Source organism: Papilio machaon, chromosome 22, assembly GCF_912999745.1.
Source record: "Papilio machaon chromosome 22, ilPapMach1.1, whole genome shotgun sequence".
Taxonomy (NCBI): domain Eukaryota; kingdom Metazoa; phylum Arthropoda; class Insecta; order Lepidoptera; family Papilionidae; genus Papilio; species Papilio machaon.
The window spans coordinates 5,672,355-5,684,450 of record NC_060007.1 but is presented as its reverse complement, the minus strand read 5'-3'; the positions used below and the strand labels follow the sequence as shown (position 1 = coordinate 5,684,450).

At 33.8% G+C, this 12,096-nt stretch overlaps 1 protein-coding gene across 1 annotated transcript; it reads right to left on the bottom strand.

Annotated features, from left to right (window-relative positions):
- Nucleotides 1-945: 945 nt before the first annotated feature.
- LOC123722273 lies at nt 946-2,354 on the bottom strand. Its single transcript, XM_045683602.1, has 3 exons — nt 2,193-2,354; nt 1,373-1,498; nt 946-1,038 (listed from the first exon to the last, which is right to left on the bottom strand). Exons 1-3 carry the CDS (start codon nt 2,316-2,318, stop codon nt 946-948), a joined length of 345 nt encoding a protein of 114 aa, XP_045539558.1. The 5' UTR covers nt 2,319-2,354.
- Between the last annotated feature and the right edge of the window lie 9,742 nt (nt 2,355-12,096).

Here is a 12,096-nt window from a genome sequence, read left to right as displayed (position 1 = left end):
CTCACGACGGTGTAAAATTTTGTGGACGACAATTCCTTCATTTGGTCAGTCCATCTTGTTGTTAAGCGGCCGCGTGATCTTTTTCCTTCAGTGTTGCCAACGACAATCACTTTTTCTAGACTTTCGTCTCCTCTGCGTATTGTGTGGCCGAAGTATGATAGAATGCGTTGTTGACATATAGTGGAGAGGCGTGTTTTTATACGGAGCTTGGTCAGGATTGATGCATTGATGTTTCGCAGTTCACGGTATCCTTAACAGGCGTCTCCAGCACCACATCTCGAATGCATCAATCCTTTGTCCTGAATAAGCTAGTTGGAATTAATTTGTCAAATAAAGTCGTCTTTGGTGTTTCACAATTTCCAAATAAGTTGTGGAATGCAAACTGTTTTAAAAGTTATATGACAAAGTAACAAATAAATAAAATAAATTAACTTACATTTGATAGTTTGTTATCCAGCACTTTAGGCCGGGACTCCACCAAACCGGAGACGAAACGAGCGGAGAGAAGATATTTTTTAAACAACCAATAGAATTGTGTTATTGACACATCTCCTCTCCGCTCAGCTTCAGTGGAGATCGCTGTGCGGAGATGTGTAATATTTGTATGGCGCGATAGAAGCGGAGATGTGAGCTGTGCGCGGACGACGCGCAGTGGAGACGAGAGATGTGAGCAGCAAATCAAAAAAGCAAGAAAAACATCTCTTCTCGCACAGCACACAGCACACCACACACATCTCCGCTTTGGTGGAGTCCCGGCCTTACTTGGATATTGTGAAACACACCCTTAATGTTTGTAGTTCTGTGGACATTCCTCATTCTATTTCATGAAAGGGAACGAAAAATAAAAGAACGTTGAATGTAAGGAAAAGCAAACATTTTAAAGAGATTCAAACTATTATCAATACATCTAAAGATAACAACAGAGAGTAAAACATTCAGCAAGTTTTAACTCTTCATATGCAGTTCAGGAGCGTACTTATATACGCAAGTGATAATTTCATTACCCAACTGACATGCTGCTATGTCATGGTGATTGACCTGAAATAGAACAATTTCATTAATATTATAAATGCGAATGCTTAGATGGATGGATGTTTGTTTGACGGTACCTCCGGAATAACTGAACAGATCTTGATGCAATTAGGTACAGATGTACAACATAGTCTGGAAGAACACATAGGCTACTTATTAAATTTTTATTTATTTCCGTGCGGACGGAGTCTCAGGCTACAGCTAGTTCAATATAACAAATATTAAACTCGACTAACTGACTGATACTCAGGGAAAGAATGCGAATTCAATGTCACCTCTCTTGCTCGTCAGAATCGTTCAGTCAATCGTCAGGGAACACATTTGTCATATTTTTACTTGCCTCCATATCGCAGTTTTCGGATACAGTTCTCATGTGTTCCAATGTCTTCTTCTTAGCAAGCACCAGAGGCGATACAGCCATCATGAAACCTGATTTTGAATACTTGTTATTTTTAACAACGCCGACCTGCAAAGTATAAAAATCAATTTGCCAACATTATGAAGAAAAAAATTTTTTTTTTTTTTTTTTCATTATTTCTTCCTCGTAATTTTTTCACTTAATGACACTTAATTGAATGGCAGGCAAGAGACATTGTATGTGCTTTTGTTTTTCGTGTCAATAGTGGATAAGAAAGATTGGCGTGTCGCCAAAACTTGTACAGTTATTGACCTCTTATTCAAATTACTTGCAGACTTAAAACTTAAATAGATTTTATGAATTTGTAAAACATTCTTAACTGTATACTTAAGTACTGGGGCAAGAATTATTGAAGTTACTTGTAGCTTCATGTATTCTCAGAGTTATGGTAGCGACAGAAATAAAAGGCTAAGACCCTTTTTTGACTATCCGCCATCCAAAATGGCGCCTGGACGGTTATACGCGGTTAGTCACATAGCGGAAGAAGGGTCTTATTGTGATAAAAAATAACTTTATCTCTACTCTTAAATCTGGTCCCCTCTTATATCTATATATATAAAAGAAAGTCGTGTTAGTTACACTATTTATAACTCAAGAATGGCTGAATCGATTTGACTGAAAATTGATGGCCAGGTAGCTTAGAACCAGGAAACGGACATAGGATAATTTTTACCCCGTTTTCTATTTTTTATTCCGCGCGGACGGAGTCGCGGGAAAAAGCTAGTTTAATATAAAAAGTCACCTTTTCCAATAAACACATAATAATGCACGACGATTTTTCAGGATACGGAGGATCTTTACGAAGATATTCCAAATCTTCTTGAGTTGCGTTTACATGGTTCATACATGATTTCGCTGTAGCTATCATTGTTTTGCGAATAACGTTCGCTACAGGGTTTTCTGAAAATAATATATATACTTTTATATAAAAAGGTGGCAAACAAGCAAACGGCCACCTGGATTCGCCGCAATAGCGAGGCGACCGTTGCCCATAGACATCCGCATCATGCAGTTGCGTTGTCTACCTTTAACCAACGGAGAAGGAAACGTACAGAAAGAGGATATTTCCCCTTCCTATGCTTCCCCTGTCGCACCAAATCCACTTCCTAATAAGAAAAGGGTGGGAAGGGAAAGAGGACTAAAAGTAGGCCTCAGTCACCACACTCATTAGATGAAACGCGGAATTGCTTCCACTTGACGCTTGTCTTCTGTGTGGTCGTGGTATTGCACCGGTCGACCCGGCCAATTCGTGCACCCAATAAATATTGTGGTTGCGGGATCTACCACTATTAAATATTTTACTGTTATAGTTATTTAATAGTACCTAGATTTAAAATCATAAAATTTATCGAGCTCTCTTTTATAATTGAAAAATAATAGCACAAAATAAAGTTAAAACAATTTTTTTTTTTTTGCAAATAAAATAAAACTACATTTGTAAAATAAACGATTATAAAAGTTAAAAACGTATTACGCTTTAAACATGAATAAAATAACGTACCCTGTTCACTTTGACCCACTGTTTGTTGAATTAAAACAACCGTGTAGAGAAAAACTTTGCATTGCAACCAACGAATGTACATTTTCGACGTTTTGTAGAATGTAATATTTGTAAAATAATAACAAAATAAATCTACGCAGCGGCTAACTTTGATACAATCATGTAATAATTAATGAATGGATATTTTGAACGAGATACCCTTGTGGATAATACAAAATGACATGATCGCAGATTACAGATAAATATCGAATGAATTATTATATTTTATTCCGTAATATTACTGTTTACGTAACAGTCAGTTTACACTGACAAAACATCCGAACAACGTATATTGTTTTCCCTGTCTTTTTCATACAGTAAGAGAGAGATGACAACATGTTTTTATTTAGGTGTTTTGGCTACGGTAATTGGGATGTAATGCGTACAAAGGCATTGACATTTTAATGATTTATGTAATTTGATATTTGTCCAAGGTTAAATTTTTATCGAATACTTTTATACGCTCACGTTTTTAATTCTATAAAATTTCCTTTTATTTATATACCAATATTTATGTAGAGAAGATTTGATTGTTCCAAATCAACTTGTAAACATCTGTACCGATTTTTTTTTGAATTTATAATATTAATTTTATTTATGACAACACTAGCTGTCGCCCGCGACTCCGTCAGCGGGGAATTAAAAAATAATAAATAGCCTATATGTTCTTCCAGGCTATGTTCTACATCTCTGCCAAATGTCATCAAGATCCGTTGAGCTGTTCTGGAAATACCTTAAAACGAACATCCATCCATCCATCCATCCATCTAAATATTCGCAATTATAATATTAGTAAGATGATCACACAGAACTTTCTCTCCAATCTACTTACGTGGTATATAAACGTCACACCTTTATAACTAACTAGCTTTTACCCGCGACTCAGTCCGCGCGGAATAAAGAATAGAAAACGGGGTAAAAATTATCCTATGTCCGTTTCCTGGTTCTAAGCTACCTGCCCACCAATTTTCAGTCAAATCGATTCAGCCGTTCTTGAGTTATAAATAGTGTAACTAACACGACTTTCTTTTATATATATAGATAGATTTGTTCCATACAATTAACAAAAAAAGAGAATGTTTTGAAATTTTATACAAAACCGAACAGGGTGGAAATACCAACTATAATGGACCGTCAAAAGATATTTCATAAAAATGGGTAGCAAACAAAAGTCACCAACTGTAAACCCGGTATGGGTATGAACAAGCGAAGTTACATATGTTCATTTAAATTCCGTGAATTTTCTAACTCGTTGTCGGTATAGTTGCATTTTCGTTGAATTTATAAATATATCATACAATAATTTGAATGGAAATAAAACTAAATTACGGCAATTTTAGTTTTTTATCGTAAAATTAATATCTTTAATATATAAATAATAAACCCTATCCGTTAAAAGTATACTTTGAATATTATTTTAGTGTTAAAACTTTGAAAAACAAATAGAATGGACGTTTTTAATGGTGCAAAACAGTACCCGTGTTGTTAATATGTTCGGGAACAAAATAGATAAGATTAAAAAATACAACGTGCTTTTATTGAAGAGGCAAACTAATATTACGTTTAAAAATAAAACTTTGAAATGTTGTATTTTTTAAATATATTCAACTGAAATTATTTTTAAAAATTCTAACCAAGGCCGATAATTATCTAATCTTACATATAAACAACATATGAATGGATGGATGTAAGGATGTAAGGACACCAAAACGGGTGTACGGATCTAGACGAAAATTGGAACAGAATCGATTACGAGGATATATTTGTTTATTTGCATTGAATAGGCTTCCTATGTACTGAATCGGTTTGAAAATTCTTTTACTGTTGGAAAGCTACACTAGCCTCAGGAGACATAGGCTATATTTATTACTAGAATTATTTTAATCCCGCGCGGCCATAGTCACATGCAACTTCTAGTATTAAATATTCTTTAACTGGAATTCGTATTGTAGAAAATTTCGTTTAAAAATGTATAACAGTATTTCTAATTTCTTTCCTCTTGAGGCCGTCGCTTTTGTTCCGTATTTTAACGATTGGAAAAACGTTGTTGTCGAGTCCATTGTTCTAATTTTCACAAAGAACTATAAGATCGGACTACAACGTTACCGTATTTCTAAAGGAAATGCTCGAATTGTTCTACAAGACAATTCTTTTGCGAATTCTGAATTAAAAACAAATGAGATTCGAATGCGGACATAAATCTTACTAGTATTATAAATGCGAAAGTTTGGATGTATGGACTGATATTTGTTAGTAAACATGAGCAGAACGTTTTAACGGAGCTGGATGAAATTTGCATTGATGTAGAACATAGTCTGGAAGAACACATAGCCTATTAATTAAGTACTTTTTAATTCCGCGCTAGCGACAGCTAGATACAAGATAGAATAAGTTTACAAAAAATCGTTTCCACTGATGAAATGTTCATACTGTTTTAATTAAAATCAGATATAATGTTCATTTAAGGATTATAAGACTGAGAGGAATGGTAACGTGATTTTATACTTTGAAGTTTGAACAAATCCACAGAGAAATTTTTATTATACAAGTGACAAGCGACTCGATCCGTGTGAAATTAAAAAAAAATTAGTATCCCTTGTGTCCTTCTAGATTAAGTTCTATGTCTATGCCATATTTAAGCGAGATCCATTAAGCCGTTTTGGTAATACCTTCAAATAAATATCCATCTAAACACGCTCATGTATAATATTAGAAGTATGTTATGATAGTCATACAAAGATATCTGAAACGATAACAGGCGCTGTCAGTGTGGATAGTTCTGACAAAAAATATATAAAACCTACATGTTCATAGAAAATTACATAAAAAAAAAATGACATGTCATCTACAGTAACAAAGAATCTAGTGACACTTACATACACTTTATTTTAACAGGAGGGCGCTAGTGTGTTGTCATAATTTAGTTTGACATTTTTTTTCTTTTCCCCTAATCCCTGCTGCTATCAGTCCTGCAGCAACCTTGGTTTCCTTAAAATTTCCTTAAATTACTATGTATCTATGCTAAACACTAATACAATTAAATTTAATACATTTACGGCTTTCACAAATATTAACGAACAAATATATCGAATTACAATAACTACAATTATCTATGAATTTATATTGAAACGATTGGAACGAAGTTCCTTATCGCGCGTTGTGAAAGGGGGCTAGACGGAAAAAATTGTTACGAAAAGTTGTCACGACACTTTTTGCTATAGTAAGTATGTTAACGACGAATGAGCGCTACTTCACCGTGGCAACGACGTGATAATATATAACGAAAATTCATAGAAATAAAATGTACTTCTTGTGAAGACTTAAGTTTTTTATTCATAGAATAAACATTGGTTCCTTCACTAATTAATCGAAAGGAACTTCGTTCCATCCGGGTGTCCCTTGACACCTCTCAAGTTTTTTTTTAGTTTGACTTATGCCCACCGGGTCAGATAACGATATCCGTCTATACATATCGTTGTTCATTTGAGTATGCAATGACAAATAGTTGAGAGGCGGACCATATCTAAACTAATTTGTGAAACTGACCGACGCAACCATTACGCATTCATAGTGCTAATAACCGAATTGAATTATGAGCTAACAGTGCGGAAAATTAAACTGATTTAACGTTGTTTGCATGTTAACTTAGTTGTTACAGTCCATTGGCAGCACTGAAAGGGTTAATTTTATTAATATTGTGAAATCTACACTCTAATGTAACAAAAACTGTATTTTACAGAACTCTCCCGAAATCTTTATCTTTCTTAAACTTGTCTCTGTTGTCATATTGAAAAAAGAGATAACAATAATCTGTTAATCAGCAGTGGAAGCTAACTGTTAAACTACTTACTGTTAAAAAAAAACCTCTTATTGTTTGGCGAAACTACGCCCAAATGAAGTCATTATTTTGTATGAATATATGATATCAAATAGGGCAAGGCTGAATTTTAATTTAGATAAAGATGTAATAGACATTAGTATATTTATAATAAACGTATGTTTATATTTAATCTGATGCAGTGATAATAATGTTGTTATTGAACATTAAATGCGTCACGTTTAGAAGCATTCCGTTACACGGAACAGAAAAAACATAAAGCGCATGGGGTGAGAGAAGGACAGATTATATTGAAAATTTAAAATCGAATAATTTTATCGCTCTTAAAGCTCTTAACATTGTTCATTGTACTTGCTTTTTACGAAAAATCATTGTTGCATTATTTTACAAAAAATAGCATTGGTTTTTTTTTGTGGATAATATGTTTAATTACAAATTATTTTACTTAAAAATATTTGTAATTTAATAGTATAGCTGTACATCCTATATCAGCCCCGGATAGGGGAATGAGTCCGGACATACAGCACGAATCGCACGGGAGGTGCACCGACAATAATCAACGGTGCACCCCCAATGCGGAGCACGGGGAAATAAAACCACCTAATGCTGGTTAACGAAAGAGAGCTTTATTTGATTCATATTTCACCTTACGTTTGTTCTTGCAGATGCCTGACCAAGCATGATCATTTACACGATCTTCTACATTCGTGTGTGTGTTACGTGCGCCCCAGACTTTTAGATTTCCTGCGTGCAGTGTTTATTTTTTTGCTTTTTACACGTGTGCTCTATATATTCTTCTCGTTGTTGTGCGTTCTTCTAGTACTACGCACAGGCTCTGCTCTAGCCATGGTCGTTGATATGAACAGTAGCATAAAATTTCTAATTTGTCTAAGATCAACATTTTTCTTTTACCTTATTTTAGAACCATTCATATAGTTTTTTTATATAAAAATAAAAGGCAAAAGATTGTTTTTGAAAGGGCATGCAAGTGAGCTTGCGAGGGACCATTAACTTGAGTAATGACCGGCCCCGCCTGCGGCTGCAGGTGATGCAAAATTGATTTCCCGATAGCGCTACTCAAAATTTATGTCCTGCATCATTAAAATAATTAATTGTTCAATCATTATTAATGATGCGGTACATAATTAACAGATACTACAGCATGTGTGAAATTACAACATACCTATATAGTACTAGAAATAATTAAACGAGCATTGGGAACACCGAGGTGTTCATCGACGCTCATGGACCTCTGCAATACCAGAGGAATCGCAGATGCGTTGCCGGCCTTTGAGATGGTGATTCGCTCGCTCTTAATGAAGGAAGTTTTTATTGAAGCTAGAAACATAGAAGCGAGGTTAAACTAATTTCGTGATAAGTATCTAATAGTGGTAGAGCCAGCAACATCTGTTGCACGAATTGACCTGCCCGGTAAAATACCACGATCACACAGAAGACAGACGTCAAGTGGAAGTAATTTTCTTTTGTTATAAATTCACAATAAATATTCCCAAGTAACAGACAAAAAAATATACAAGCGAATTTGGTAAATCCTTTTTTGTTAAATAAGTAATAAATTAATGCAGGATTAATGATTAATCTATTATAAACTAGCTTTTTCCCGCGACTCCGTCCGCGCGGAATAAAAAAAAAAAAGAAAACGGGGTAAAAATTATCCTATGTCCTATTCCTGGTTCTAAGCTACCTGCCCACCAATTTTCAGTCAAATCGAATCAGCCGTTCTTGAGTTATAAATGGTGTAACTAACACGACTTTCTTTTATATATATAGATGTGAATGTTTGAATAGATATTTGTTAGAACGCATCTTCATAACGCCTGCATGGATCTCGGTGCAATTAGTCACAGACAAACATTGTCTGGAAGATCACAGAGGCCACTAAGTTTTTTTTTTTTATTTTACATGGACAGACGCGGAAGACAGCAGTAGCATTTTAATTTGGCACACACGCAGCTTTTATATTGTGATGTACACATGCTTGTTGCTCTTGGGTACGATTAATATATATAACAAAAGGCCTTTAATAATGGATTTATCAGTAGCAGTCTAACACAGGCGATGCAAAATTGATTCTCTGTAAATATAAGATGTAATTAAAGTCGTTTGTCGTAACAACAGCTAATTTTATCCAATAAATTCACCGTAAGACGTTGAAAAGCGCTATGCGATAGAGAAATTAATAAATGGCTTGTAATTTATTTTGCAACGATACTGCGTTATTTATTTTTGAAGTTAACTTGGATATTAAAAATGTTTAAACCTTGTAAGTTTATAATCTGACTAGATGCCAGAAACTCTATCCGCGCAGGATTAAAAATTATAAGCCTATGTGTTATTCCAGACTATGTTCTACATCTGTGTCAAATTTCATCAAGATCCGTTGAGCCGTTTCGGAGATACCTTCAAACATCCATCCATCCATCCAAACATTCGCATCTATATATATAAAAGAAAGTCGTGTTAGTTACACTATTTATAACTCAAGAACGGCTGAATCGATTTGACTGAAAATTGGTGGGCAGGTAGCTTAGAACCAGGAATAGGACATAGGATAATTTTTACCCCGTTTTCTATTTTTTATGGCGCGCGGACGAAGTCGCGGGTAAAAGCTAGTTTATAATATTAGTAAGATTAACCGTAAACAACGTCAAATTTTAAATGATCCGTTCTTTCAAATTTCCTTGCTATATTATAAAATCGAATTCTAAGAATCCTGAGGATGATGATAAAATTATCAAGTTTTGAAACAGTTGGCGACATCCAACATGGCCTTAAATGGTGTTATGGTCAATAGTTTGTACGCGGTACTTTAGTAAGTGCCTATTTACCTCTATTATTGAAGACTGTCAAGTATACTTGGATGGATATTAATGCTGGCAACTTGTTCCACTCCTTTGCTAACATAATAAAGGTTCTTTGATCATTCAAAGAACCTTCGTTATGTTAATTTAAAATTTATGAAGGTTACTTGATTCGATCCGTCGATCGAGTGAGCAATTTCTCGATCGACTACAAATAGCAAATAAAAAAAAAGAAAAATCATTCAAACTTTCGTGAGACAAAAATCACGTACGTTTGTCTGGTATCGGCACCGACAAAACTAGTCAGTGCCGACACCAGACAAATGTACGTGAGTTTTAGCCGTTTTCTATATTAGTTAATAAAATTTCTTATATCTTAGTAGTAAATTCTGTTAGCCGTTGTTTGTTACTTCGAATAAACTAAGATTAAGAACGTTTTTAGTTTGCGCGCTACTGTTGTTCTGTGTTGAGCTTTATATTCCGATTTGGCAATTCGCCAACAATCTGTTAGAAAAACAGCGATATTTTTTATCATTCTTCTACTTGCTACAGGCGCTAGAATAAAAAAGAATTGATATTTTTACTGCAAAAAAAAAAATACGCCATTTTAATGAATGACCGGGTTAGAAATGTTGTGTAAAGTGTGACTGGTTTTGTAAATATTTTCCATTTTAATTTGACGAGAAAATAGTGAAGAAAATATATTTTCACGACACAATCGTGTTTTTAAATATTAAAACATCTGTACAAAACGAAGCTTTTTTATTTTAAAGAGAATGTACAAGTATATAAAGTTATACTGTAATGTGGTGTCGTGAAAAATCCTCGCCAATTATACAACAAAACTACGCATTCTCTATTTTGAGCTGCTGATTCACGAGTTCAGGTTGCTATGGTAATCGCCAACCTTCGTTAGAAGATGGCATCAAAAGAAGGAGAAGTGTTCTTACTGTCTATTCCTGTTGGTTATGGATTTACAAAGATTTTTTGCTATTAAAAGTTAAGCAAAATGTTAGCAATATGCAAATTATAATTTTCATAGTCATTGCTATAGGTATTTTTTCATCTGTGTCTAAATTGAGTCCACTAGCGCCATCTACGCCGCCTTTTGCAAGTATAATATGTTACAAATTGCTTTAACTTGCGGTTGCATATAACGTTGACTAATAGTTGTGTCACTGACAGACTCTCATACATTTTTTTTAGTAAAAAAATATTGTAACGATATTAGGTAACAGGTATTCTGTAATGTTGCCTTAGTTATTTAAAAAATGAATACCACTTAGAACACATTTAGGTGTGAATACACTTAAAACACTAATAATAATAACATAAGAATAAAAATAAATATAAAACAGTTCCTTATCTTTCTAGTATTATAAATGCGAATATTTAGATTGATGGATGGAAGTTTGTTTAAAGGGACTAGTATCTCCAGAAAGGATGCACGGATGTCAATGAAATTTAGCATAGATGTAGAACATAGTCTAGACTATTTATCAAGTTCTTTTTGTTAATTCGAGTCGCGGACAGCTATAGGTAAAATAATAGGATATCCAACTTATGCAAACCGTGAGTTTTCACTGCATATACACTTCTATTAAACATGTTTATCTTAAACGAATTAAAGGGATAATGTTTTTATACTAATATTTATACAGTGGAAACTTACCGTGATACATTTAAACCATAAGGAGACTGAATTAATATCAATCAATGGAATTAATAGAATATCTTCGTATATTAAATTACAATGCCAGCGAATAATCTTGTCTTGTTAGGCTGAAATCAATATTACCTTGAACTGAAGCCAAATTACAATAATTGAAAGTGGTTTATTACATTTGTAATTATTTTATATTCTTACTAATATATTATAAATGCGAATGTTTAGATGGATGGATGGATGTTTGTTTGAAGTTATCTAACGGCTCAACAAATTTTGAAGAAATTTGGCACAGACGTAATACATAGTCTGGAAAAATACGTAGGCTACTAATTAAGTTTGTTTTTAATTCCTTGCGGACGGAGACGCGGGTGACAGCTAGTTGATAATATATTTAAATATTGTCTTAGGTAAATTCAGATTTAGAAAAATAATTTTTGAAATTAAATATGATAACTATTTCAACTTATTTTTTAAAGAATAAAACCTTGTCAAATATCCACTACTGATTTCTAACCGTGGATTTCTGAGACCTAAATCTCCGATTAAAACATATTATCTCTGTTTTGTCAAAGATAATGATGACGATATATTTTATAAAGAGATTATCGTCTCAGAAACCTACGGTTCGTCTTAAATATTATACGAAAAATGAGGTCGGATCTTTAACTGCTATATCACATAGTAACGGAACATCTAAATTAATCGCTAACTTCATTACTACGGAAAGGATATAACATAGTGGAATTTCAAATTAAATTAACTTACAAATCAGAGCGA

Bases quoted from the DNA above. Each gene is read 5' to 3' on its own strand.
- LOC123722273 (XM_045683602.1), bottom strand. From the start codon at position 2,318: ATGATAGCTACAGCGAAATCATGTATGAACCATGTAAACGCAACTCAA. The intron at 1,499-2,192 runs GTGACTTTTTAT...TATACTTTGCAG, and splicing joins TTATGTGTTTATTGGAAAAG to GTCGGCGTTGTTAAAAATAA. The intron at 1,039-1,372 runs GCAAGTAAAAAT...GTTCTATTTCAG, and splicing joins CCGAAAACTGCGATATGGAG to GTCAATCACCATGACATAGC.